We start from the raw sequence: 26,339 nt of genomic DNA, 5'->3' as shown, positions 1-26,339 counted from the left end.
ATGTTGTCTGAAAAAATTAAAGAGGGTGAGCGAAGTGATACTGAAACTTCAACTCAAACCTGTATGCATTTCTTTGGTGGAACGTCCTGAGTGGCAGTGTGGGAAAGAGAACTGTGGGTGACAGCTTTTTCATTTTTTGTTTTGCTTTGTTTTTGAGTCAGAGTCTCACTTTCTCAGCCAGACTGGAGTGCAATGATGTGATCTCGGCTCACTGCAACCTCCACCTCCCTGGTTCAAGTGATTCTTTGCCTCAGCCTCCTGAGTAGCTGGAGCACCACCACACCTGGCTAATTTTTGTGTTTTAAATAGAGATGAGATTTCATCGTGTTGGCCAGGGCGGTCTTGAGGATGACAGTTTAAATGTATAGTTGCGGGGTGTCAGTGTAGATACAACGTGCAGTGCCTCTTCTCCAGGGTAGAAGCTGAGGCTGGCCTGGGATCTGAAAACCCACATAACCCTTAGGCCTTTGCAAAATGACTCAGAATCTACCCTCTTTTATGCCTTATTTTTAAAAATAATATTAACACATAAAACTTGTACACATTTATGGGGTACAGTGATATTTTGATACATGCTAGGGTAATTAGCATATCCATCACCTCAACTTTTGGTCATTTCTTTGTGTTAGGAACATTCAAAATCCTCTCTTCTAGCTATTTGAAAAAATATGATAAATTATTTACTACAGTCACCCTACAGTGCTATGGAACACTAAAACTTAGTCCTCCTATCTTTTTTTTTTTTTTAATTTCCACAGAACAGGTGGTATTAGGTTACATGACTAAGTTCTTTCAAAATCTGTGGGATTTTGGTGCACCCAAGCAGTATACACAGAGCCTAATTGGTAGTCTTTTATCCCTCATCATGAACTTTTATGCCTTCTTCTTTCTCTTCTTTGTCTTCTGTCTCCTCTCCTGTCCTTTTCACTCCTTCCCTTCTGTGTTCTGCCTCTCCACTCCTTCCCACTCATCTTTGACTCCCTCTTTCTAGAATTCTCTTCTTTATGATTGAGCATAGTTCTCTCTGTCATTCTTGTTTTTCTCTCCTCTTCCCTCCTGTCCTTTCCCTTCCTCTCCTCTCTCTCTAGCTTGGCTTGGGGACCAGGGCTCTTCTCCTCAAGCCCCAGTGGTTTATTACCATTAAGCTTGACAGTTTCTCATATGTCAATTAGAAAGAGGCGGTGTTCCCCCTCCTCTCCCTCCCTTTCCTGGGCCTGCCGTGATGCTCAGATCAAGCACCATCTGTTGCATTCATCCAGTGATGGGTGAGCATTTTGCCGCTCTGGGGAGGCAGAGCTTAGCGGGTACCAGGAGGTAATGTGCCTTGTTTGGACAACTTGATATATTGATATTGATAGATCTGCTGAATGGGGTCAGGAGGGATCAGGGATGGGGGTAGTGGTATGTAGGATGAAATCGGCCATGGAGAGGTTTGTAAAGCGCTTCCTTTTCGAAGCCTGCCTGGGCTCTTGGCACTGTCATGGAGGCAAAAGCAGCTAAACAGATGGATGGGATTTGCTACAGTGGGGATCAGAAACCCTTGCAGCTCAGGGGAGCTTCCCTTCCTTCTCTGTGTGCCTTCTTCTCCCATCCAGTCAAATCTGTGTCAATTTAGAACAAAGAAAACAGAAATTACAAAATGGAAAGAGGCTGACCTTTAGGAATTGCTGAATGTCAGAGTCATGAAAAAAAGAGGGAAGCTGAGTGATATGTCAGGTCCCAGTTGGACAAAGAACACATCCTCAAATGGGATTTTTTTTTTAAAAGAATGCAATGAAGTGGCTATTTATAGAGGTGTAGGCAAAGTAAAAAGAATCAACATAGGAATTTCAAGGTACCAGGACAAGAAATGTCAAGAAACCACTCATGATTCCTAGAGCTGAAGAGGCAGGGAGAAGACAAGGTTTTACTGGCCTGTGTGAGAACTGGGACTGTGGGAAAGGGACCCTTGGCAGAAAGTTGTAATTATTGAGAATCTCAGTCTCTGTTGGAAATGCGGTACTGAAACAGGAAAGAGCAAGGAAAGAAATACCTTCAAATTCCTCTCATATCGCCGGGCACAGTGGCTCACGCCTATAATTCCAGCACTTTGGGAGGCCGAGGGGGGTGGATCACGAGGTCAAGAGATCGAGACCATCCTGGTCAACAAGGTGAAACCCCATCTCTACTAAAAATACAAAAAATTAGCAGGGCATGGTGGTGCGTGCCTGTTGTCCCAGCTACTCGGGAGGCTGAGGCAGGAGAATTGCTTGAACCCAGGAGGTGGAGGTTGCGGTGAGCTGGGTGAGCCGAGATCGTGCCACTGCACTCCAGCCTGGGAAACAAGAGTGAAACTCCGTCTTAAAAAAAAAAAAATTCCTCTCATATCTTGCTGTGGCATCCCGTGGGCCAAGCCCAACTAGTAGCCATCTAACAAGGAGCTGGCGACACAGCCCAGAGGGTGGAGGTGGATCTGGAGTGTGAATAGTGGCCAGCCGGCACAAGCCAGGAATGAGCACAGGTTCTGGTGCCTCCAGTATGCCAGCATAAAAACTCATGTTCTCCACCATAACCCGCACTCCTCTCTATTTCCAAGGAATGCAGGTATTGAGTCTCCATAGAGCCCAGCTCTCTCTTCTACGTGTGTGATCCACGTAACTCACTGTCTACCCAGCATCTCCACTTAAACATCTCCAAGACATTCCAAGGTTTTGATCTAAAAAAACTACCTATCGAGTACTATGCTTATTACCTGGGTAATATAAAACTTATGCTTATTACCTGGGTGATGAAATAATCTGCACAACCCCCATGACTCAGTTTACCTATATAACAAACCTGTACTTGTACCCCTTAATCTACAATAAAAGTTAAATAAATTTTTTTTAAAAGTTGGGCATGGTGGCTCATGCCTGTAATCCCAACACTTTGAGAGGCTGAGGTGGGCCGATCATTTGAGGTCAGGAGTTTGAGACCAGCCTGTCCAACATGGTAAAACCCCAACTGTACTAAAAATACTATCTATCTATCTATCTATCTATCTATCTATCTATCTATCTGCCTATCTATCTATCTATCTGCCTATCTATCTATCTATCTATCTATCATCTATCTATATATCTGTCTATCTGTGGGGGGGGAGAGAGAGAAAGAGAGAGAGAGAGAGTGAGGGAGGGAGAGAGGGAGAGAGAGTATAGGCATGATGGTGTGCGCCTGTAATCCCAGCTACTCAGGAGCCTGGGGCACAAAAATTGCTTGAACGCAGAAGGCAGAGGTTACAGTGAGCTGAGATCACATCACTGTCCTCCAGCCTGGGCAACAGAGCGAGACTCTGTCTCATAAAACAACAGCAACAAAACTCGTGTTCACTCCTCTCGAATGTCGTTTCTTACAATGTTCCTCCTCTCACTGAGGACCCATCAGTCCATATCTGTGTAATCGAGGAGGCCAGGAGTCATCCAATTCCTCCTTTTCCCTTATCAATCAGTCTCCAACTTCTGAGCATGTTTTACCTATAACTTTCAAATTTGCCCACTTCTGTGTCTGTAGTACTTGACTACTTGTGTATACTCACTCTACTACTCTATCCACTGTCTGTCTCCACCACAGTGACCCTATTCCAGGTTGCCACCATCACACACTAGGATTTCTTTGTGAGGGCATTGTCACAAAGTTGGTAGGAAGACAACTCACTTTAATTCCTGTCCTTCTACAATGCATTTTTCTCTTTTCTACCAGAGCAACCAGCAGTCTTCCCGCTAATGAAAATCTGATCACATCACGTCCACTCAAACCTTTAGCATCCCGTTCTTCACAAAACCTCAAGGTTAGGGTTAGGATTAGGGCTTTCTATTTTTTTTTTCTCCAGCCTTATCTCACATTGCCTGCTTTCAGGAATTCAGCCCTAGTTGCAGATGGTAGCCCCTTCCATATCCTTTCTCCCCAAGAGGTCTCTGTGTAGACTGTTTCCTCTGTCTCTTTTGCTGTCCTCACTCCTAATCCCTGCTACTTCCTCTCCACCTGATTAACTATACTGTAAGACCTTAGCTGCACTGCTCACTTCATTGGGGCAAATTTCCATGATTTTTCTAGACTAGCTCGTAGTGTTCTAATATAGCCTTTCATGTCATCCCTCATCTCTCCTTTAGAGAACATATCACTTGTAAATTTTACATTGAGATGTCAATTATTAATTAATATTGATCTTCTTATCTATATGGCAAGCATTTAGAGGAAATCGTGTGTTTTTTCACCATTTTACCTCATGGACTGAATGTTTGTGTCTCCCTTCCCACCAAATGCTTTAATTGAAGCCCTAACCACCAGTCTGACTGTGTTTTAGTCTGCTCAGGCTACCATAACAAAATACAGTCTCGGTATCCCTTATCCAAAATGCTTGAGACCAGAAGTGTTTTGGGTTTTGATTTTTTGTTAATTTTTGGAATATTTGCATTTTACATACCAGTGGACATCCCTAATCCAAAATCCAAAGTGTTCCTATGGAGAGGGCATGGGGCAGGTGGGGATGGTTAATGGGTAAATAAAAACCATTGTTAGAAATAATAAATAAGACATACTGTTTGATAGCACAACAGGGTGACTACAGTCAATAATAACTTCACTGCATATTTTAAATAACTTAAGGAGTATAATTGGTTTGTTTGAAATTCAAATAATAAATGTGTGAAGGGATGGATACCCCATTCTCCATGATGTGCTTATTTCACATTGCATGCCTATATCAAAGGGTCTCTTGTACTCCATAAATATATACACCTTCCATGTACCCACCAAAACTATAAAGAACATTTTTGTAAATGCTTCCCAAAACATTTCCTTGGATCAGGGGTATCTGATCTTTTGGTTTCCCTGGGTCACCTTAGAAGAAAAATGGGCCACACATAAAATACACTGACATTAACAATAGCTGACGAGCTAAAAAACAAACACACGGCCGGGCACGGTGTGTAATCCCAGCACTTTGGGAGGCCGAGACGGGTGGATCACGAGGTCGAGAGATTGAGACAATCCTGGTCAACATGGTGAAACCCCGTCTCTACTAAAAATGCAAAAAGTTAGCTGGGCATGGTGGTGCATGCCTGTAATCCCAGCTACTCGGGAGGCTGAGGCAGGAGAATTGCCTGAACCCAGGAGGCGGAGGTTGCAGTGAGCCGAGATCGCGCCATTGCACTCCAGCCTGGGTAACAAGAATGAAACTCCATCTCAAAAAAAAAAAAAAAACCCACAAAAAACAAAATAATCAAATCTCAAAATGTTTTAAGAAAGTTTGTGAATTTGTGTTGGGCTGCATGTGGCCCATGGGCTGTGGATTGGACAAGGTTGACTTAGACAATAACCTTCAAGCATCATGTCCATGCTCAAAAGGTTTCAGATTTTGGAGCATATCAGATTTCAGATTTTCGGATTAAGGAAGCTCAACCTGTAGACTGGGTGCCTTAAACAAGAAAATTTTATTTTCTCATAGTTCTGGAGGCTGAAAAGTCAAGATGAAGGTGCCAGCATGTTCGAGTTCAGGTGAGGGCCATGTTCCTGGTCTGCAGATGCCACCTCTCACAGCCTTCCCTCGTTGTGTGTCCATAGAAAGAAAGTGGGGTCTTTCTTTCTTAGCCTTTTTATAAGACCACCTGTCCTATCAGATTGGGATCCCACTCGTATGACCTCGTCTAACCTTAATTATCTGCTAAAAGCCTCACCTCCAAATGCAGTCACACTGGGAGTTAGGGCTCCAACACATAAATTGGGGAAGGCAGGTACACAATGTGATCAGTGGCAATTGTGTCTGGAGATAGGAGCTTTGGGAGGTAATTAAGATTAAATGAGGTCATGAGAAGGAGCCCTGATCTGATTGAATTTTGGCCTTATAAAAAGAGGAAGGGGCCTGGCGCAGTGGCTCAAGCTGTAATCCCAGCACTTTGAGAGGCCGAGGAGGCTGGATCACCCGGTCAAGAGATCGAGACCATCCTGGTCAACATGGTGAAACCCCGTCGCTATTAAAAATACAAAAAATTAGCTGGGCATGGTGGCGCGTGCCTGTAATCCCAGCTACTCAGGAGGCTGAGGCAGGAGAATTGCCTGAACCCAGGAGGCGGAGGCTGTGGTGAGCCAAGATCACGCCATTGCACTCCAGCCTGGGTAACAAGAGCGAAACTCTGTCTCAAAAAAAAAAAAGAGAGAAGGGAGAGGTTTTTTTTTCTTTCTTTCTGTCTCTTTCTCTCTTCCCCAGCCTTGTGAGGACACAGGGAGGAGAGGGTGGCCATCTGTAAACCAGGAAGAGAAATCTCACCAAAACTATGGCACCCTGATGTTGGACTTCTAGCCTTCAGAACTGTGAGAAAGATAAATGTCTGTTGTTTAAGACAACCAGGTTATGATATTTTATTATGGCAGCTGAAGCTAAGCTATATCTTTGGTTCTCAGCATAGGTATGTAATGTTTTTTTCTTCTGTAAATTCGGTTGAATGAATAAATGAAGAAATGAATGAATTAATTGACAGAATCTGTGTGGGTCCCTCCCTTTGAGTATTCCAAACTGTGGATTATTCTGGACTTTTGACCAAAATATAGCCTACCTATTACAATTTTGGGCAAAACACTTTTCTCTCTGGGTTTAAAGAATCAAAATTGGGCCTGACATTGCTTCTTAAAATTATGCTGTAAGCTATAGCTGAAGGATTCTTCATCCCAGGATTAGAGAAGGGAACCCATGTCTGGGATCCTCTTGATTCATCTTCAAGTACATCTAATAGAGATATCTGTGGAGAGCGATAGCAAGAGAGGCAGGTGAGGAAGGCTTAATGCCACCACATGGTTCATTTGTATTGTCAATTGTCTTTTTTCCTTAGTGATCACACATTTTCCCTGTCACCCTCAAGATGGGACTTCTCACAGAACCCAGTATCAGAACCAACCCTCTAGGTCTGACTTACTCTGCAGATACATCTGCCTTAGCTGATAAGCTTTCCTGGGGAAACAGGAGCTCCTTAGAAGTGGGTGCTAAGATGTTTAGGAGCTTTCTTTGTCCAGTCTGATGAAGGCCCTTCAAAGAAACAGAAATCATTGGCACATCTCATCTCTTGGCATCAGACAGCAGGTAGCTCAAACTGAAGAAGAAATTTCCGAGCCTCTGGAGACATAGATGGAGGGAGGGCTGAGTTTGAAGATTTCAAAGTCGGGGCTGTCTTTGGGAATTTCTCAGAACAAAGGCACTGAGGCTATTCAGCAATTTTTCTTTTCTTCTTTTTGGTTTTCTCTCCTTTCCTTTTATGTTGCCTCTTTCCTTCCTTCTCAGGCTTTTCTGTTATTTTTTTCCTCTTATCTTCTAACTTTTTCTCTCTGCCCTTCTGACCTTACTTTCTCCATTTACTGAACTTTCTACCAGTTTCAATTTTGAAACTTTTTGGAAATACGGCTACTAACAGATCATTGGAAGGTATTGTTGCAAATGGAACATTGGACAAGGGGTTAGAAGGCTTGACTCTGCCACTTCCTATCTTGGAGCAATTCATATACTGTTTTTGGGGGCCTCAACATCCCCTCAATAAAATAGAGATATGGTACTGAGTGATTGACATATCCACAGTACTGTGGCTGTGTCTCATAAGACATTGTGTTACCTTCACTGCCACTGGTTCAGACCACCATTGCCTTTGGCTGACTACTTCCATAGCCTCAGCCCTGGCCTCCTTACCTGCCTCAGTGTGCATTCTCCCTACTTTTGTTAGTGATTGTTTTCCAAGTGACTTAATTTGAACATGTCAGTTTTCTATTTAAAACAAGCCCATTCAAAAGTGGGCAAAGGATATGAACAGACACTTTACTAAAGAAGACATATATGAGGCCAACAATCATATGAAAAAATGCTCATCATCACTGGTCATCAGAGAGATGCAAGTCAAAACCACATTGAGATACCATCTCATGCCAGTTAGAATGGCGATCATTAAAAAATCTGGAGACAACAGATGTTGGAGAGGATGTGGAGAAAAAGGAACACTTCTACACTGTTGGTGGGAGTGTAAATTAGTTCAACCATTGTGGAAGACAGTGTGGTGATTACTCAAGGCCTTAGAAATAGAAATTCCATTTGACCCAGCAATCCCATTACTGGGTATATATCCAAAGGACTATAAATCATTCTACTATAAGGACACATGTACACGAATGTTCATTGCAGCACTGTTTATAATAGCAAAGACCTGGAATCAACCCAAATGCCCATTGATAATAGACTGGATTGGAAAAATGTGGCACATATACACCATGGAATATTATGCAGCAATCAGAAATGATGAGTTTGTGTCGTTTGTAGGGACATGGATGAATCTGGAGAACATCATCCTCAGCAAACTGACACAAGAACAGAAAATGAAACACCGCATATTCTCACTCATAGGCGGGTGATGAAAAATGAGAACACATGGACACAGGGAGGGGAGTACTAAACACTGGGGTCTATTGGGGGAAAAGGGGAGGGCCAGTGGGAGGGGGAGGTGGGGAGGGATAGCCTGGAGAGAAATGCCAAATGTGGGTGAAGGGGAGAAAGCAAGCAAAACACACTGCCATGTGTGTACCTATGCAACTGTCTTGCATGTTCTGCTCATGTACCCCAAAACCTAAAATGCAATAAAAAATAAAAAAATAATAAAATAAAATTAAGTCATGATTCCTAAACAAACAAACAAACAAACAAAAAAAAAAAACCTTTTCTATCAGGATAAAATTTAAACTCCGAATTGTGGCTTACCAGATGTCCTTATCACTCCAGCCTCCTGTCCTATAAGCCTCCTCTTTGCAAGCTCCGTCACAACCCCCATGAATTACTTTCCATTGCTCAAGCAACTGTTCTTCTTCTGGCTTCAGATCATCATACATGCTTCTCCTTCCATCCAGGACGCTATCTTCTCTGGTCTGTCCAACTTCACCCTGATCCTGCTTTCTTTACTAACTCCTACTCATCCTTAAGGTCTCATCCTAAATATTGCCTTCTTCTGGAAGGCTACCTTGATTCTCAGATAGGTGAGGTGACCCTTTTCCGTGATCCTCTGGAATTTTGTACTCTTCTATCACAAAAATATTGCACAATCTTAGAATTGTCTGGATATGTCTCCTACTGAACTAGGAATTACTTAAATAATGAATTGTGTCTCATATTTCACTACCAAGCCTTCTACTCTCAAGAGACTAGAGCAATACCCGGAACATGGTAAATGTTGAATACATAAATATGTAATTATGTGGTTAGACTGAAAGCGTGTGATTCTATATCTTCAGTGGGTCAGGGAGGGAGTTTAAAGAAATTAGGGTGGCCAGGCCTAGACCTCTAGGGGCTGAGGGTGGGCTCAAGCCCTAACCTCAGCCCTGTTGCTACCTTATAGCAGCAGCTGAGGCGACTCAGGAGACAGTGGAGTCCCTGATGCAGAAGTTCAAGGAGAGTTTCCGCGCTAACACGCCCATCGAGATCGGTCAGCTGCAGCCAGCCCTGCGCAGCGCATCGGCAGGGAAGAGGAAGCGGAGGAGCAAGTCTCGAGGTAGGCCCTCCTGGCACATCTGGCCGGGAAGTCAGAAGGCTGTCCCCTGACTCCAAAGAGGCCAGGGAGATCTGTGCCTTCTTCCCTTGCTTCCCTGTGCTCATAGAACTTGTGTGACTCTCTCCCTGATAAATCCCCTTGGAGGCTGCAGACCTGTGCTCCCTACACCCAGAGCTAACCTCTCTTGAGCCCCAGGTGCCTCATCTGGGAATGAGAATGGATCATCAGATTTTAGAGTGATAGATTAGTAACTATATATGGGAAGTGTGTGGCACCACAACCCGTGCAGAGTAGATGTTCTTTAAGTTGTCACTTGTCTGGAGAGTGCAAAGTGGCAGAGCATTCTAGTAGAAGACATCCTTAGGCTGGGAGCCAGAAACAGGGGCCTGAGACCACTTTTTAGCAGGCTGAATAACAGAATGACCCAGTGGGGTATTGTAAATTAGAGAGAATTAATTCAAATTTTGTTTCTGCTGCTACCTAGCTATGCCCCTCAGGGCAAAACATTCTACTTCTCCAAGCCACTCCTGTCTCATGGGGTCGCAAGAATATCTCAGACAGTGCCTAACCCAGCATTTGTTTAAAGCAGATATTTTCTTCCTGCTCCTTTTCCTCTTTCCTCTTTTCCTTTCTCTTGTTTGTTGTTGTTATTGTTCTCCTTCTATCTTCATCTTCATCTCATCCTTCTTCATCTTTATCTCCTCCTACTTCTCTTCCTCCTTCTTTTCATTCCTTCGTCTTCTGCCATCTGTGTGACTTTGTTTATGAAAGAAACCAACTTGTTACTGCCTAATTTCCAAATCTTTTTTTTTTTTTTGTCTACTTAGTAGTCTCCAGCTGGTCACTCCTCCTCTTACCTCTTACTTCTCCATTTCCTGTAACTTGGCTCTGATCAGGTCATCCACCTTTTCCCACAGATTCAGTGCTTATTTAGCACCTTCAGACATATTTAGGCTCATGAACATGACACTCAAAGCCACACAGAGCTCTGGTCTCCACTGTCGTTTCTGAATTGATGTGCTCTGTCTTCAGTGCACTTTCCCTTGCCATTCTCTTTGCATGAAACCCCCCTCTGGCTCCTAAGAGTAATTGTTGTCACTTAATTGACACTTACCTTATTCCAAGAAGCAGGTTAAATAATATATACATCTTATCTCATTTGATCCTCACAGCATCTGTATGAAGCAGGTAGAGTGGTAATTCCCATTTGACAGATAATTTCACTAAGGCACAAACAGCTGTTGTAATCTGTCTGAGGGGACATTCTAGTAAGTCGTGGGGCCAGGGAGAACCCAGCAGTCTGAGTCTCAAACCTTTTAACTTAACCAATGTGTCCTATTATGTTTCTGCTATTACTTTTGCACCAACCTAATACACAAGTGAAATTCTACATGTCTTTTCAAGCTTAACATGCATGGCACGTATCTTTGAAGACTTCATTGATGGTCACAGTCACAATTCACTCTGAATCCCCCTAGCTTCTCTTTATACATTCATTTTCGTGTGATATAATTTTCTCTTGCTCGGCTCTTTCCTTAGCTAGACAGAGAGTCCTTTAAAGGTAGGGATTGTCCTATTGTTTAAATCATTTTTACATTTCTGACCTAAATCAGTGCATGACACAGAGTAGATGATTGCTATCTGTTGAGAGGATGTGTAATTCTTAATACTGTAACATCTTTAATCCTGTAAAAACCCCAACCACATGTTAAGCTGTGAGGTCATAAGTTGAGGCAGAAGAAAATGATAGAATTTATTTTTGGAACTCACATGGGAAACCCCATGTTTAAACCATGGTGTAGTGATACAGAGCGCTCACCTTAACGTCAGAGAGGTCTGAATGCTAATCCCAGCCCAAGTCAGTTTTAACTTGCATAACTTTGGAAGTGTCATTGGTTCTCCCTGAGCCTCAGTTTCCTCTTCTGTAAAATGAGCATGCCAAACCTTACATCAGGAGATTGTTTAGAAGACCTGATGAAAGGCTGAATGTAGACCACCTTGCAAAGTTCAGACGGCATGTATCCGGAAATGAATAAATGTAATCTTAGGTTTGTTCTGGGTGAGGCATTTAGCGCTACTTCAAATTTCACACAGCCTTACGTATTCATCTTTATTTTTTATCATTCACCAGGAATTCCCCTCCTAAGTCCTCTCCACACATATATACTCCATAAACATTCTTGACTCCAAGTCTATAACCATTCCCCTCTTCATACCAACCTGAGTTCATTTTTTAACATCACATTCTAAACATTTTTATGTCAATGAATTTTTCAAAAATATTATTTTTTTGCATCATAATTTTTTTTAACTAAGCCCCTTCTATTAGGCATCTGGGCTGCTTCTAATGTTTCATCATTATAAACAATGTCACCTAGAAAATATTTTTGTATAAAACTCAACACTTAACTTTAAAATGTTTCCCCTCTTAGAGAAAAACTTCATAGTCAGATTATTAATAAAAATCTATTTTAAGTTATTTTAATTTACAAGTTAGATGTGGTCTCAGAGAACTATGCATGAAGACATTCATTTGGATCTCTTCCATATCTGCCCTTCCTTTCCTTCTCACCATCATCACCACTGTCATTTATTAACTGCTCCTTACAACTCGACCTGCCTTGCATTCAGTCTCCTCAAAACTGCCAAAGTGATCTTTTAGAAAGATAAACCAGATAAAGCCCCTCCCCTGCTCAAATTCCTCTGACAGTTTTCTGTTATTCTTAGAATATGATCCAAACTCTGCACCTCGGATTGCAGATCTGGCTCTGGCTCCTGTCCCCTTTTCAAACATCGTTTGCTCTGCACTTCCTTGTGCTCCAGCCAAACTGGCTTCCTTCATATTTCACGAACACAGCAAATGGTTCCTTCTTTAGCATCTGAGAACTTGTTCTTCCTTCTCCTTGCCATGCCTCTTTCTTTCTCCCAGCTGCTCTCCCAGCCAGCCCCTTCTCGCCTTTCAAATGTCATCTCCTCAAAACCATCTTCCATGACTACCCAACCTACAGTTTTGCTCCTTTCAGTCCCCAACCTGCTACTATCTCTTACATCACCTTTTTTTAACTTCTTCCGTAACAGTAGTTCAGACAAATTTTTTAAAATTTTTGCTTGTCTACTGTCCTCCTCTCTTAAAATATAAGCTTCATATATATAAACCTAATACATAGAAATGGCTTAATAAATATTTGTTGAGGAAGTGAGTGTGTTAACATCAAAGATCACTGGAAAATGGCTTAGCTTTATAACTTTCATATTGATGGTGCAAGAGGAATCTGTGATAAACCAAAGTCTCCTGGTAGCCACGCCCAGAGAATTCTGTTTCTCCCTCAGACAAACTCACTGACAAGTAGCACAGTAAATGTGCTCAAGTGGATGCTATTAAAACAATTTCCAAAACAGCTTAATCACAGCGTGCTTGCGATTTTGCTGCTACCATGGGATACAGTTTCTGCAGGAGAAGAGCAAAGACAGTATATGTCAATCCTATACTTCCAAACTTACTCAAGACAGCCCATCAAGATTTTCTTGGGCAAAGGAATTTCATGATCAAAAAAAAGGTTTGGAAATTCTCCACCCTCCCTCTTTCTCTTGAAGATTCTTGGATGAATCTTAGTCTATTAAAAACTCTGAGAAGTCCTGCCGTACAGAAAACTTGGCTGCTTTGTTTAACTTGATGTGTTGATACTATGTTGACTTCAAACTCTTATTTCCCCCTCTGGAACATTTATTAATGTCTTATGGAACTGAAGCATCTGTAGGAACACAATTTGGGAAATAGCCTCCAAAATCGCAAATATGATGGTCTGAATCCTTTGTCTGTCTTTCACTGTTTCTGCCTTCCCCTGCCACTGAAGTGGCCGTGGGCTGTGTGGTCCAGATTGGGAGTACCTGCCCTCTTTCTGTTTCACTGGGCCTCATGCCCAGATCACGGCTCCCACTGGTTTCCAGCCGAGAACCAGTGTCATGGAATTGACCACATAGTTAAAAGCAGCTCCAAGGTGTTTTTGTAGCTATGGCTTCCTTCTGAGAGGCCTGGTGGATACTGAATTGCATCATTCTTAGCCAAACAGAGGAAGGCTAGTGGAAGTTTGGACTGCCGACTTCATGTTAGTGATGGGGTTTTGTGAGGCTGCTGTTAAGGAGCCACTCCCCAGCATCTCATGGGCAGTATAAGGGAGGGTGGCATTTAAATAAAGCAGAGAAGGATTTCTTTGGATGTACAGAACTTCCATAGGTTCATTCAATTTGGGTAGTGGTTTTTGAAAGCAGGACTTTGTATTTGAAATTCAATTCCACCATTGGCTAACTATATGCTCTTAAGCAAATGAATAAGAGCTCTGTTTTCCTTCTGGAAATAGTGCTAATAATAGCAACATCACATGTAGGTTGTGAATTAATACCCAGGAGATGCTTAGCCCAGTGCCTGTCCCATATTCAACCCGCAATAAGGAATAGCTAGTACAATCACTGCCATCCAAGGCCTGCCCATTGGCCTGCAGAGTCTCATATATCCGTCTCCTCCTTCCTGAGCCATTTCCTCTAGCTTGGTTGAGGTCTCATTATCCCTCATCCAGATTCCTGCAGCACCCTTGTCACCCATGAATGCATGCTCCACCCTAGCAGCTGGGTGATCATTTGAAAACACACTAAATTTGGCCATGTTCCTCCCCAACCTGATTTTCTTTCACTTGCAGTGGGGGCTTCTTGAGCTTTTGAAGTGAAGTCTTCTTAAAGGCAGGTGGAAATGAATTTACCCCCAAAGCATCTGCAGCTGTGCTCAAAATCCATCTGTCATGAAGCCCATATTTCAGGCTCATCTTTTAAAAGATCATGCCATTTTATTTCATAATATATGCATGTTTATTTTAGTTTGTTATGTTACAGTATTTGTCAGTTAATTTAACATTTGCTCAGTTCCTCATATCAAATCGATGTCTCAAGAAGAAGAACCATGGTTTAGCTGATTATAAGGGGATGAGAGTGCTACCATCTTCAAAGGATTTCCATAGGATGGAATAAGATAATGTCAGCAAAGCATTTAGCACAGAGTCAGACAAAATCTGCATACTGAACATACGTGCTCTATTATTGTGTTAGTTATTATTCTTATCACACTGTGATTATTAGTCTTATTTTTATCAGTATTGTTACCTTACAGAGATATGTTTACTCTGTTTTAGAAGCAAGAACTGATAGGATGAAGGGCATATTGTTTAATGGATTAAACGTTGCCATCACTTGCTACACAAGGCTCCCACCTAGTCTGGGCTGCACCCTGCCCCTATCTACTCCTGAGCCCCAAGCCACTATGTCCTACAGCCTCTAGCACATGGGTCATTTCTCCCTTCTCCCAGCAGGCCTTGCTTTCTAGGTCAGAGTAATGATCATATTCTTCCTGAAAGGGCCTTTCCTCCTCCACACCCTTTCTTTCCAGGCAAAAAAATTGCTGCTTATGTTACAAATCCAGCCTCAGAGTCTTCTCTGTGAAGCATTTTCTCAGCCCCTACCACAGCCGAATGAGCCACTCTTTTCTCTGAGCGCTCATAGCCCCAGTACTGTTTCTTATCACAGCCCTCATTGCAGTCCTTAGTAAATGCATCTGTCACCTTCTTCAGCTCTCACAGTCCCATGATGGAAAGAACAGTGATTTATATCTCTCTGTAGGATGAATCCCTAACAGGAACTGGCATGTAATGGTAATTGGTTTAATGGGAGAATATATGAATAAATTAATGAATAGGTAGAGATGGATAAATAGATAAAGGAAGGTAGCTGGGAGCTTACAGAATGCAAAGGGTTAATGGGATGCAGTGCAACCTACCATCTATTGAGCATTTGGTACATTCTAGGCACTGTACCCATCACACATGTTATCTCATTTAAAAGCTCCTGATAATCCATAAGGTAAGTGCTATAATTATCCCCATTCAACAAAGGAGGAAACTCAAGCTTACACAGTTTCAGTCACTTGTCTAAGTTTACACAACTAGTACATAGTGAAGCTATAAATTCAGAGCCCACATTTAAATTCTCAGATGACTTCAGCTCTACTCTTGGCTACCACGACTAAGATCTTTGAGCTGTGAAATTATACCTACCTAGTCTAGATCCTGGAAGGAAGTACGTGCAGTTTCTCTTATATTGGCAATGTTTCTGTGTCATCAGTGCTGCTGTTAGGGCGTTCAGGAGCTATGAGCTCCTAGAAGGTGAGGTGTCTCCCTCTCTGAGTGAAGAATGAATCAACACTGCCCCCTCAGCTTTTCACTAACCCAGGGAACCGGTCCCGTGTCCTCAGGAGCCCACAGTGTTATGTCACTGGACAGTGCTCTGTGCATTTTTTTAAGGCATCCACTCAATGTTTTTAGTTTGCGACACATTTATAGGATATGCCACCTGGATCTTGGCCCATCAGCACTTCACCATTTATTGAAGGAAGCAGGGGATTGCATATCTGCATCGCAATGGATATATAAAGGTGTTGTGAGGTGACTTGGGGTGTTTACTAACCTGGGAGAATAATTAAAGAAGGCTTCCCAGAGCAGGTAATCCTAAATAACACATTAACTAAAGAGAAAGTTTAGGAAGACATTGCTGGTAGAAGAAAGAAAAACATGCAAATGCACATGGCGTGAAGCTGTGCAGGGCGTAAGGGGACCATCTGGGGAAAATGTGATCAAGGCAGGTGCCAGTGGGAAGACGGGAAGCCACAAAATCTTCCATCAAAATCAGACCCTGGATTTTGCTCACACATTTCCCAATAGCATCCCACACTTGGGAGGAGAAGCAAATTCCAACTCTTTTATCCTTCCTGATAGGTAAGCTTCGATTGGCTTCTACTTCATGACACTGTCCCTGGAACACAAGCTTATGTTTACACACACACACACACACACACACACACACATAAACATACATACACATACACACACACATATATAAACATACATACACATACACACACATATATAAGCATACATATATGTAAACATAAGCCTGTGTTCTATGTTTATGCATATATATGTGTATAATTATCTTTTATCCTTCCTGGTAGATAAGCTTCAATTTGCTTTTACTGTGGGACACTGTCCCTGGTACGCAGACACAAACTTATGTTTACATATATATATATAAACATACATATATATATATACACACACATAAACATACATATATATAAACATACATATATATACACACACGCACATAAACATACATATATATAAGCATACATATATATATACACATACACACACATAAACATACATATATATAAACCTAAGCCTTTGTTTTATGTTTATGCATATAAATATGTATAATTATCTTTTATCCTTCCTGATAGATAAGCTTTGATGTGCTTCTACTGCGGGACACTGTCCCTGGAACATACGCTTATGTTTATATATAAGCCTGTGTTCTGTGTTTATACATATACATGTATAATTACATATACATATAATTATAATTACATATATATATAAGATCATGGCTTTATGATCTTGGACAAGACCTTCCACTCTATGTTCTGTGTTTATACATATGTGTGTGTGTGTCTGTCACTTTCATTAGTAACTGGCTATGAATTATTCAATTAGTTGGAAGAAACTAGAAACATTAGCAACTTTAAATTAGTTGCCTTAATGGGTTGTTGCTCTGCTTAAATATTGAACAGGCAGCCCCAGGATTGATCTTTCTTTGTTTCTTTGGTCCCCATTTCTGCTTCCCCACCCTTTATCCTTCTTAGCAGCCTTCCCTTCCCACCAAGGATTTTTGGGTGGGGTTTAGGCTTACAGCCCCTTTTGCCAAAGGAAGTTTTGACATTACATTGTCAAAATGAGGTTCCACTTAAACCATGAGATAGTTATAGGGGTTGCAAGGAGAACTGGGTAGACACAACAACCTGAAGACCCGCCCTGAGTCTCTGATGAAATAACTCCTCTTACCTCTACCTCGACGCTCTTTCTGTAGCTTGATTTCCTTCCTCTTTCCCACTGGCAATATGCAAAGTCTACTCTTCTTTCAAAACAAGACCTTTAAGCCATTTTCTTTCTGAAGGATTTTCAAATACTTTCCAAGTGAAAGTCAAGCATACTTCCTCCAAACTTTGACAATATCTTCACTATCTTTTCTGAGATGTTTGTCATTTACTGTCTTTTATTCAAGTAATTTATACTCACTTCTTGCCTTCTCCCTTCATTAATCTCAAGTGCACAACTATGTCTAGGTCGTGTCTGTGTTCCCATTGGCTAGCTTGCTTCCTGACAAATAGCAGATGCTCAATTAATAGTTGATGAGTTAGTGGACAGTTAATCAAACTGGCTTCATGATCTTGGACAAGACCTTCCACTCTGTGGGCCTCAGTGTCCCCATCTAAAAGTCTATATGGCATTGTGGCAGTGTACTCAGGGTCTGGAGTCAGACAGAAGTGGAATCACGTCCCAGCTCTGCTACTGTCTTGCTCAACTTTTGGAAATGACTTATGCATCAAATCTCCATTACCTAATCTACCAATCATACAATCAGCCACCTCATCGGGAGACCAAGGGAATTAGTTAATGTATGTAAAGTGCTCAGCAGGCTGTACTAAACATGGTAAGCACCTAATAAATCTTTGTTGTTGTTAATTTGGAAAGCAAAGGTGATGGGCTAGGTAATTTTCATAGGTCTCCTCCAACTCACATAGTCTTTGATGATACATATAATTGAGAAACATTGTTCTTCACTGAGAATTTCAGAATTTAGAGTCAGAACCCTCTGGTTTAAACCCCAACCCTGCCCAAGTGTAATGGATCCTCAGGGAAGATCCTCAGGGAAAGTGCTTAATATCCTCAGGATTTTATCCCCAGCATCTGGGGATATGAGGATATCTGCCATTCTTTTTTCCAGGGCTGTTGTGAGAATATGCTAGAATGCTTATGGAAATGCTTCTTTAAACATGCCATAGATTAGCTGCATCCTGGAATTGGAGCCCTGGCATCTTCAAAGGTAAGAAATGACATGTGTCTTTGATTAGGGAACCTCTTCTCTAGATCTCTGGCTTTCTGTATGCTGACCTCAGGTCCCTCCTAAGAAGTGCAGCCAGGGACAGCACCACCACTAACCCATTGATTCACAGGTTGTATTGCACGGAGACATAGGAAAGCTGATCAGCAGTCAGAACACATGACTGCCTCCATAAATCTTCCCTGATGTGTCTTTCAGAGAAGTTTGTGTTCCTCAAAGTATATGTCTCCTTCAGGCGGTGGTTTTTCTTGTCCATCCGAAATATGTCAGGGGGCTCTCAGTCAATTCTGTCTGGCCTGGAGGATGGAGAGGCAACTGAAAGCAGCCTTAGCAGAAAGCTCTGGACCAGATCTTGGTGGGGCCTAGGGACACAACTCTACAATATTTCTTTTAGTAGAATGGTAATAATGCTACATTAGCATTGTTGTGTAATAAGACAACTTGAAACATAATGAACTAAAATAGCAACCATTTATTTAGCACTTAATTCAAGAAAAACATTTGGGCTTGGCTCTAGGTGGTTGGTTCTGGTCTGGGGTGGGTAGGGTCAGCTGACCTCTCCTGCATTGAGAGAGTGGCTAGTCAGCTGTCCCAGCCTGGTTCACATGCTTGGGGGATCCAAAAACAGCAGAAGTAGGAGCTATAAGGTTTTTTGAGGATTGAGCCCAAAAGGTACACATCATAATTCTGCTTTATTGTCTGATCCAACCTGCTTGTCTATGTGGAAATGATGGAGCTAGAGACTCACTGATGTCACACTGAGAAACTAGCAGACACAGGAATGGAATTCAAGTCTTCTGATTTGTGAAATCATTGGCTATATAAATAGCATAAGCCATTTGAACATATAAAGTCATGTAGATGTTTTAAAAAAAAAAAGCCAAAATCCATAAAATATTCAAAGAGGTTTATTTTAAGCCACTGTAAGTGACCATGGACCTTGGTAGTCCCGAGGGGTCTTGAGAAAGTATTCCCCAGAGTAACAGTTTGGTTTTACACATTTTACAGAGACAGAAGTTATTGGCTAAGACAAATCGATACATGTAAGGTATACATTCGTGCAGGGATACTTACAGGGCATAGGTGGATTCAAAGATTTTCTGATTGGCAATTGGTTGAGTTAAATTTTATCTAAAGACCTGAAGTAAATGCTTGAGTTAAGATAACGGCAGGGAGTGGGGGTTTATGGACTCCCTTGTTATGTAGACGAAGCCTCTAGGTAGTAGCCTTAGAGAGAATATGATAAATGTATTTTTAAGACCTCAAAAGTATCAGACTCTCATTTAATTTCTGCTGGATTTGCAGAAAGACCTAGAAAGGGAAAGAGATTCTCTACAGATGCAAATTTTCCCCACAAAAGATGGTTTTGCAGGGCCATTTCAAAATATGCCAAGGAAATATATTTTGGGGTAAAATATTTTGATTTCCTTCAGAGTCTGCTATCTGTCACTACACCAGAGTCAGGTTGGAATTTGGTATCTTATTGCTACAGAGTCTATTTTGTTAGTCTTTTGATCTCTATTTTAATATTAATGCTGGTCAGTTGTGCCTAAACTCCAAAAGAAAGGGAGTATAATGAGGCATGTCTGACTGCTCTTTTCATCACAATGAAAAGAGTGTTCATTCAGTGTATTGGTGGGCTTAAGATTTTAGTTTTGGTTCACATAGACCCTATTACCTACACTAGGACTGACTGTTGGTGAAATTTAACAAAACACATAGTTAAAGGTTGACAACTTTAGCTCTTTTCTAATTCAACTGTAATCAACAGTATACATAAATTAGAAGATTAGAAAGAGCAGCTTTACATTTTCCCGTGATTGAGATGGACGTGATTAAACATAGTGAGGATACAAGGTAGACTTCCTGGGCCATTAGCAGATGTTTTTAAGCATGCTGCAAATAGGTGTTCAGGGAGAAGGGGCAGAGGAGCTGTGGCTGAATAGGTAGGGCTCTTTTATCAAGCTTGTATTCTACATTTATATATTGGGCTTCAGTAGTTTTTTTTTTTTTTTTTTTTTTTGTGTGTGTGTGTGTGTGTGTGTGTGTGTGTAGCTATAGCAAATGATCCTGTTCCTACATGGAAAAAAAGCAGCCAAGTCATGTAGTACTTTCAACAGTATGGCTGAGAAAGCTAATGTGAGCCTTCTTCCTGTTTCATACACACATACAATAAATAGATGTTGGACAAAATATACTTTTAAAAAATTCAGATTCATCCCAGAAGTAAAGAAAGAAAGCTCCTTGGGCTTAAAGAATCAGACGTAAGTTGTAAGAATTGCAAAGCCAAGCTATGAGTTCAGAAGCTGGTGTCAGAATGACTCTAGGTTGGAGGTCAGGTGGGGTGGAATATAAGTAGAGAGAAAGCCTGAGCAAGGAAAAAGTGAAAGATAAGTGATGGGAATAAACCACAAAGCATCAGAAATTATGGTAAATGTAATGTGCACATTAAGATTCAGTGATAGTTTGTATTTTTATTTCTGCTGTTGCGATACAGTGTTACTGTCACACAGGCTGGAGTGCAGTGGTGTGATTTCAGCTCACTGCAGCCTCAACCTTCTGAGCTCAAGCAATCCTCCCACTGCAGCCTCCTGAGTAGCCTGGACTACAGGTGCATGCCACTATACCCAGCTAAATTTTTTGTATTTTTGGTGGAGATAGGGTTTCACCAGGCTGCCCAGGCTAGTCTTGAACTCCTGAGCTCAAGGGATCTGCTCACCTTGGCCTCCCAAATTGCTGAGATTATAGGTGTGCACCACCACACCTGGCCCAGTGATAGGTTATATTAAACAAATTTTGGTTAAATACTCTTTTCTAGAGATCATTCTAAAGCATGAAGACACAAAGTTTGACAGTAGGGAACAGGAAATGAAAAATATATATTATGCAAATACTAATCAAATGAAGGCTTATAAATAAATAGAATTATATGGCAAAATTAAGTTTACAACAACAAAAAAGAGCAAGTAAAAATCCTTAGGAATAGAGAGTATTATTAATTAACCAAAAAATTTAAAAAAAAAACCATTTACTGGGAGAGAAATGAAATTTGTACTTAAATATAGGAACAGCATGGTTTCAAAATCTTTAAAGAAAAAACTGAGAGAAGTATGGTAACATATAGATTAATACATAGTTAAAGTAAGAGACTTTTTACACAAATTTTTCTATTAGACCAAGTAAAGAAATTGCTAATAAAAATAATATAGAAAAATTTAACTACATTATTAAAAATATAATAAAATGAACATATAGAAAATTCTGCCCTCAAAAATTAGAGGTTAAGAAATTTTCTTAAGAAGAGAGAAAGTCTGTTTCTGCGTCTTAACATCTTATAACCTCAATTTTCTGGCTTTGACCATTTCTTGAAATTTTATTTTATTTTCAATGATGACTCTTTGCAACATTTAGGGCTAGATGTGGTTTAATTTTTATCTGTCTGGAAGTTGTTTATTCTAGATCAAGGGGTGGATATAGACAGAAGCAATTCATGTGCAAATTTTATGGTTTTGTTTGTTTTTTGAGGAACGGAGGGAGGAATTGGGACTGGCAGAGGCTGTGGTTAAAGAACACCTCCAGAAAATGGTCACCCTCAATGCAAAGAAGTGGTATTTGCCTTCAATCCATATATCTCATATTTCTGCTTCAAGCTGAAATTACCTTTACAAATATCATAACAATGAAAGAAATCTGACCTAACCAATTCTATCTTGCTTCTCACCTCCCAGCGGCCTGATGTGGTTTGGCGCTGTGTTCCCATCCAAATGTCCTCTTGAATTGTACTCCCATAATTCCCACGTTTGTGGGAGGGACCCAGTGGGAGATAAATGAGTCATAGGGGGTCAGTTTCCTTCAAACTGTTCTCATGGTAGTAAGTAAGTGTCACAAGATCTGATGGTTTTATCAGGGGTTTTCCACTTTTGTGTCTTCCTCATTCTCTCTTTGCCTGCTGCCATTCATGCCATCTTTTCTGTAGAGAGAAAAGAGAAAAGATGGGACTTCCTCCTCCTTGCCTCCCACCATGATTGTGAGGCATCTCCAGACAAGTGGAACTGTAAGGCCAAGTAAATCTCTTTCTTTTGTAAACTTCCCAGTTTCAGGTATGTCTTTATTAGCAGCCTGAAAATGGACTAATAGGCTGCCCTTGTTCATCCCTAGGTGTGGGCTAAGCTAACTTGGAGGAATTTAGTTTATAGCTTAACTTTGAAACAAAGATGACAACAACCCCTTTCTGATACAAACCTGCTCCTTGCTTGGGGATCAGACCTCCTTTGTAAAATTAACACATTCACCACAGCATTAGAAATTATGACTCTGGTGTCATGCAGTCGGAGGCCACAAGATTCCTAACCTCCCCAATTGCCCTTATAGATAACATCACTGTCATAAAACCCAAGATTAGTGTTCAAATAATTTTTCAGACCCTGCATTCTTATGAACTAGCTGGTGCCACACGGACCAGTACATTGGCTTATATGGTCTTGTGGCCCCCACCCAGGAACTGATTTAATGCAAGAAAGACAGCTTTTACTCCCTATGATTTCCTCCCTGACCCAACCAATCAGTGTTCCTTATTCAGTAACCCCCTGCTCACCAAACTATCCTTAAAAAAACCCTAGCTTCTAAAATCACAGGGAGACTGTGATTTGAGTAAGGAAACTCCAGTCTTCCATTTAACTGGCTTTGCAGTAATTAAACTCTCTATTGTAAAAATGTGCTGTTCTCAGTGCCTTGGCTTTTCTAGGCAATGGACAAGATGGACCCATTGGGCAATTACAAAATCATTAAAATAAAGCCATTATCAGGGTGTTTTCTGTAGAGAGAAGAGAGTATTTTCTGTAGAGAGAAAGAACCCTCTCCAAATGACCTATGTATAATCTAGTTATAAAGATTTGCAGGGAGCAGCCGTATCTGTGTCAGCCTTGCTACCTTGCCAAGAGTGTTGGCTGAGAAAGGTTCGTGAGCTCTCCTGCAGTGGAGTGTTGCGGAGCAGTCTTCACAGAATGTAACATGGAGAAGGGTCCCGAAGAAGTCATCTTGCGTTCAGGCAGGACTACATAGAAATAACTCCACAAGATCTTGAGAATTCAAGAGTAGGTAATTATATTGATAATGATAGCAACCCAGAATGGCTAAGATCTCTGACAGACTCTCTGACCTCATTCTTAGATCAGCATCTGCGGTCCCAGCAGAGCTATACATGTCCAGGTCAGAGCAATTATGCTGCCATAGGAAGAGACCTTTCCAAACGGCTCTTTAGGGCGACCATGGCTAATTACCATTTCCCCAATTCTAACCCCTCCTATGCCTTCTGTCTAAGCTTAAGTACCTACCCAGGGTCTCCAACCTCACGTCCATTATTCTTTCAGCTGAGTGTCTACCAAGTATAAGACACTATGCTCAGTCCTGAGACTGAAATGGAAGTCTAGACATATGAGGTCCTGAGCTCTATGTAGCTCAAAGTTTGGAGAAAGAAGCAGACAGTCAATCACTCACTCAAGCATTCGAGTACAATGATTACAGATTATTAAAATTGCACTGGAGTAAAATGACTTGTGTTAACCATTCTAGTTGTCCACCAAGGCTGCAGGGAAACCAGTTAGGCGTCCTATTCTTTTGCCTTGGCTGGAAATACTCACTCTCTTTAATTCCTCCAACAAAGATGAAATTTTAGGAGGAATAAATCTCAAAGCTAGTGTCATCATTTGTATTTATAGTCCTCTTTCTAATTTGGGATGTATATCTGATAGGAAACCACAATTACTGGCCATTTCTTGTGTGTTCTTTACTCTTTTAAGAGTAACGAAGGCTGGGTGCGGTGGCTTATGCCTGTAATCCCAGCACTTTGGGAGGCCAAGGTGGGTGGATCATGAGGTCAAGAGATCGAGACCATCCTGGTCAACATGGTGAAACCCCGTCTCTATTAAAAATACAAAAAATTAGCTGGGCACGGTGGCGCGTTCCTGTAATCCCACCTACTCAGGAGACTGAGGCAGGTGAATTGCCTGAACCCAGGAGGCGGAGGTTGCAGTGAGCCGAGATCGCGCCATTGCACTCCAGCCTGGGTAACAAGAGCAAAAATAAAAAGTAACGAGTTTCACATTTATTACTATAACAGCCTTTCTCTAACCCTTACTTTGTAAAAGAAATGGATGTTCAGAGGTATGAAGTAAGTTGCCCAAAGGTGCACAGCCAGTCAGTGGTGGAGCTTGGATGTAAATGTAGACCTGCCTGTTTCCAGTGCTCCTGTCCTTTCTCTTCCATTGTTACTGTGTCTATCAGGAGTGCATACCTCCAAGACTTGCATTCACATTACTTGTGTGGGGTCTCTGCACGTGCACAGGCCTCAGAGCTTAGACTGAAACTCGGCAGAAATGAAGGCAGCAACAAAAAAGGTCCTTTACTGAATATCCTAATTACTCTGGTGGGATTCATATTCATTTTCTGACCTAATTATTATTAAGAATATGCCATCTGTGAAAATTAGGTTTTATGATTTTGTTGTAAATTTTTATGCAACTTAACTTTAAAAAAACTAACCTTTAATTTCATTCCATGATGGAAAAATGCTGGTTTGATATACAAGATCTAATTGCCCCCACCAAGTGATAAAAATCCAAATGTAGCTAGGCATTAAGGTTAAATGATGATATCACAACTTACAACTTTGCATTTTACATCCAATTGAAAACACAAACCCCTCGCCTCATTAATCCTTTGCAATCCAATTTTCCCCCCCCTAAATGAAATGATCCTTTTGGGACACATTTATATCCTTTTAACAGCCGCCTGACAGTTCTGCTGATGGAGTTTGTATCCAACTTTGTTACTGGATAGTGACAACCTGCCCTGACGGATATGTGTACATAATTATTCTCTCGCAGTTAGATTTAATTAATGCTTACCCTCATCATGATCTTGCAGCTAGCAGGCTCTCTCTGCAGGAGCAGTTAATGGCAAAAGAATTTCTTTTTTAGCCAAGAGAGACTCCAAAAGGCTTTGTAAAACCCCTTCTTTTTTTAAGATATTAGAAAATGAAAATGCATCTGAGCATATTTCATTTGTTTTCTTTCCACATTAATGCCACATGTGAACATATCTGAGGCTACATATAGGGATAGAGTTGTTAAACCTAATTTCAGACTAAGTATTGCTAATATAAGCAGCTCCGACAGGCCACAAAGAAGATGTATATTTTTTAATATCTTGGCTCAGAATTGAGGTGCCCTGGCTACATTTTGGTTATGTCTCTGTACAAAATATGTATGTGTATATTTTTCTAATCAACTGTCTCCCCAAATGCCACCCAGAGTTCAGTAATAAATAGCTGTGTGAAAGGAGATGTTAAGAAGAAATGACAGGGGAGACAAAGGGAGTTTGAAGATAAACTTTGCAAAGAGATTATTAAGAAGTTAGTAATAAGAAGAGGGAGTGTGTATTTATAAAACCCCATTAGATTGGAATACTTTACACATAATCTGTCCCAGTACTTGCTTGTGAAATATTCATGTGCCATTTGATTTTTATTACCATATTGGCAATGCCTTGTGGTTGTAGAGAGCTTAACAGTTTATAACACAGTTTTGCATCTACTATCTTAGGTGATCTTTGTAACAACCCTGTGAAACATGCAGAGAAGCATTCACAGATGAGTAGACAGAAGCACACACAGAGAGGTTGTGTTGCTTTGCCCACAGTCACACAGCGTGAAAGTAACAGAACCTGGCACTGAAGCTACACACAGCTTCTTTTTTTTTTGGAGACGGGGTCTTGCTCTGTCACCCATGCGGGAATGCGGTGGCGTGACCTTGG

At 41.2% G+C, this 26,339-nt stretch overlaps 1 protein-coding gene across 6 annotated transcripts in view; it reads left to right on the top strand.

Annotated features, from left to right (window-relative positions):
* ASTN2 (astrotactin 2) overlaps positions 1 to 26,339 on the top strand; it is a 1,016,905-nt gene that overhangs the window by 280,880 nt on the left and 709,686 nt on the right. For 2 of the 6 annotated variants that reach the window (XM_078375307.1, XM_017977763.4), the window contains exon 4: positions 9,378 to 9,527. The exons of 2 other annotated variants lie outside the window; for them this stretch is intronic. In XM_078375307.1, the coding sequence (XP_078231433.1) occupies positions 9,378 to 9,527 (150 nt within the window). Of the gene's footprint in view, positions 1 to 9,374; positions 9,528 to 26,339 lie in introns of all 6 variants that reach the window. 2 more of the 6 variants (XM_009002172.4, XM_009002169.4) reach the window with 1 other exon arrangement.

Source organism: Callithrix jacchus, chromosome 1 (genome assembly GCF_049354715.1).
Source record: "Callithrix jacchus isolate 240 chromosome 1, calJac240_pri, whole genome shotgun sequence".
NCBI lineage: Eukaryota > Metazoa > Chordata > Mammalia > Primates > Cebidae > Callithrix > Callithrix jacchus.
Note: the sequence above shows the minus strand (reverse complement) of the source record. Positions and strands in the feature narration are given on the sequence as shown.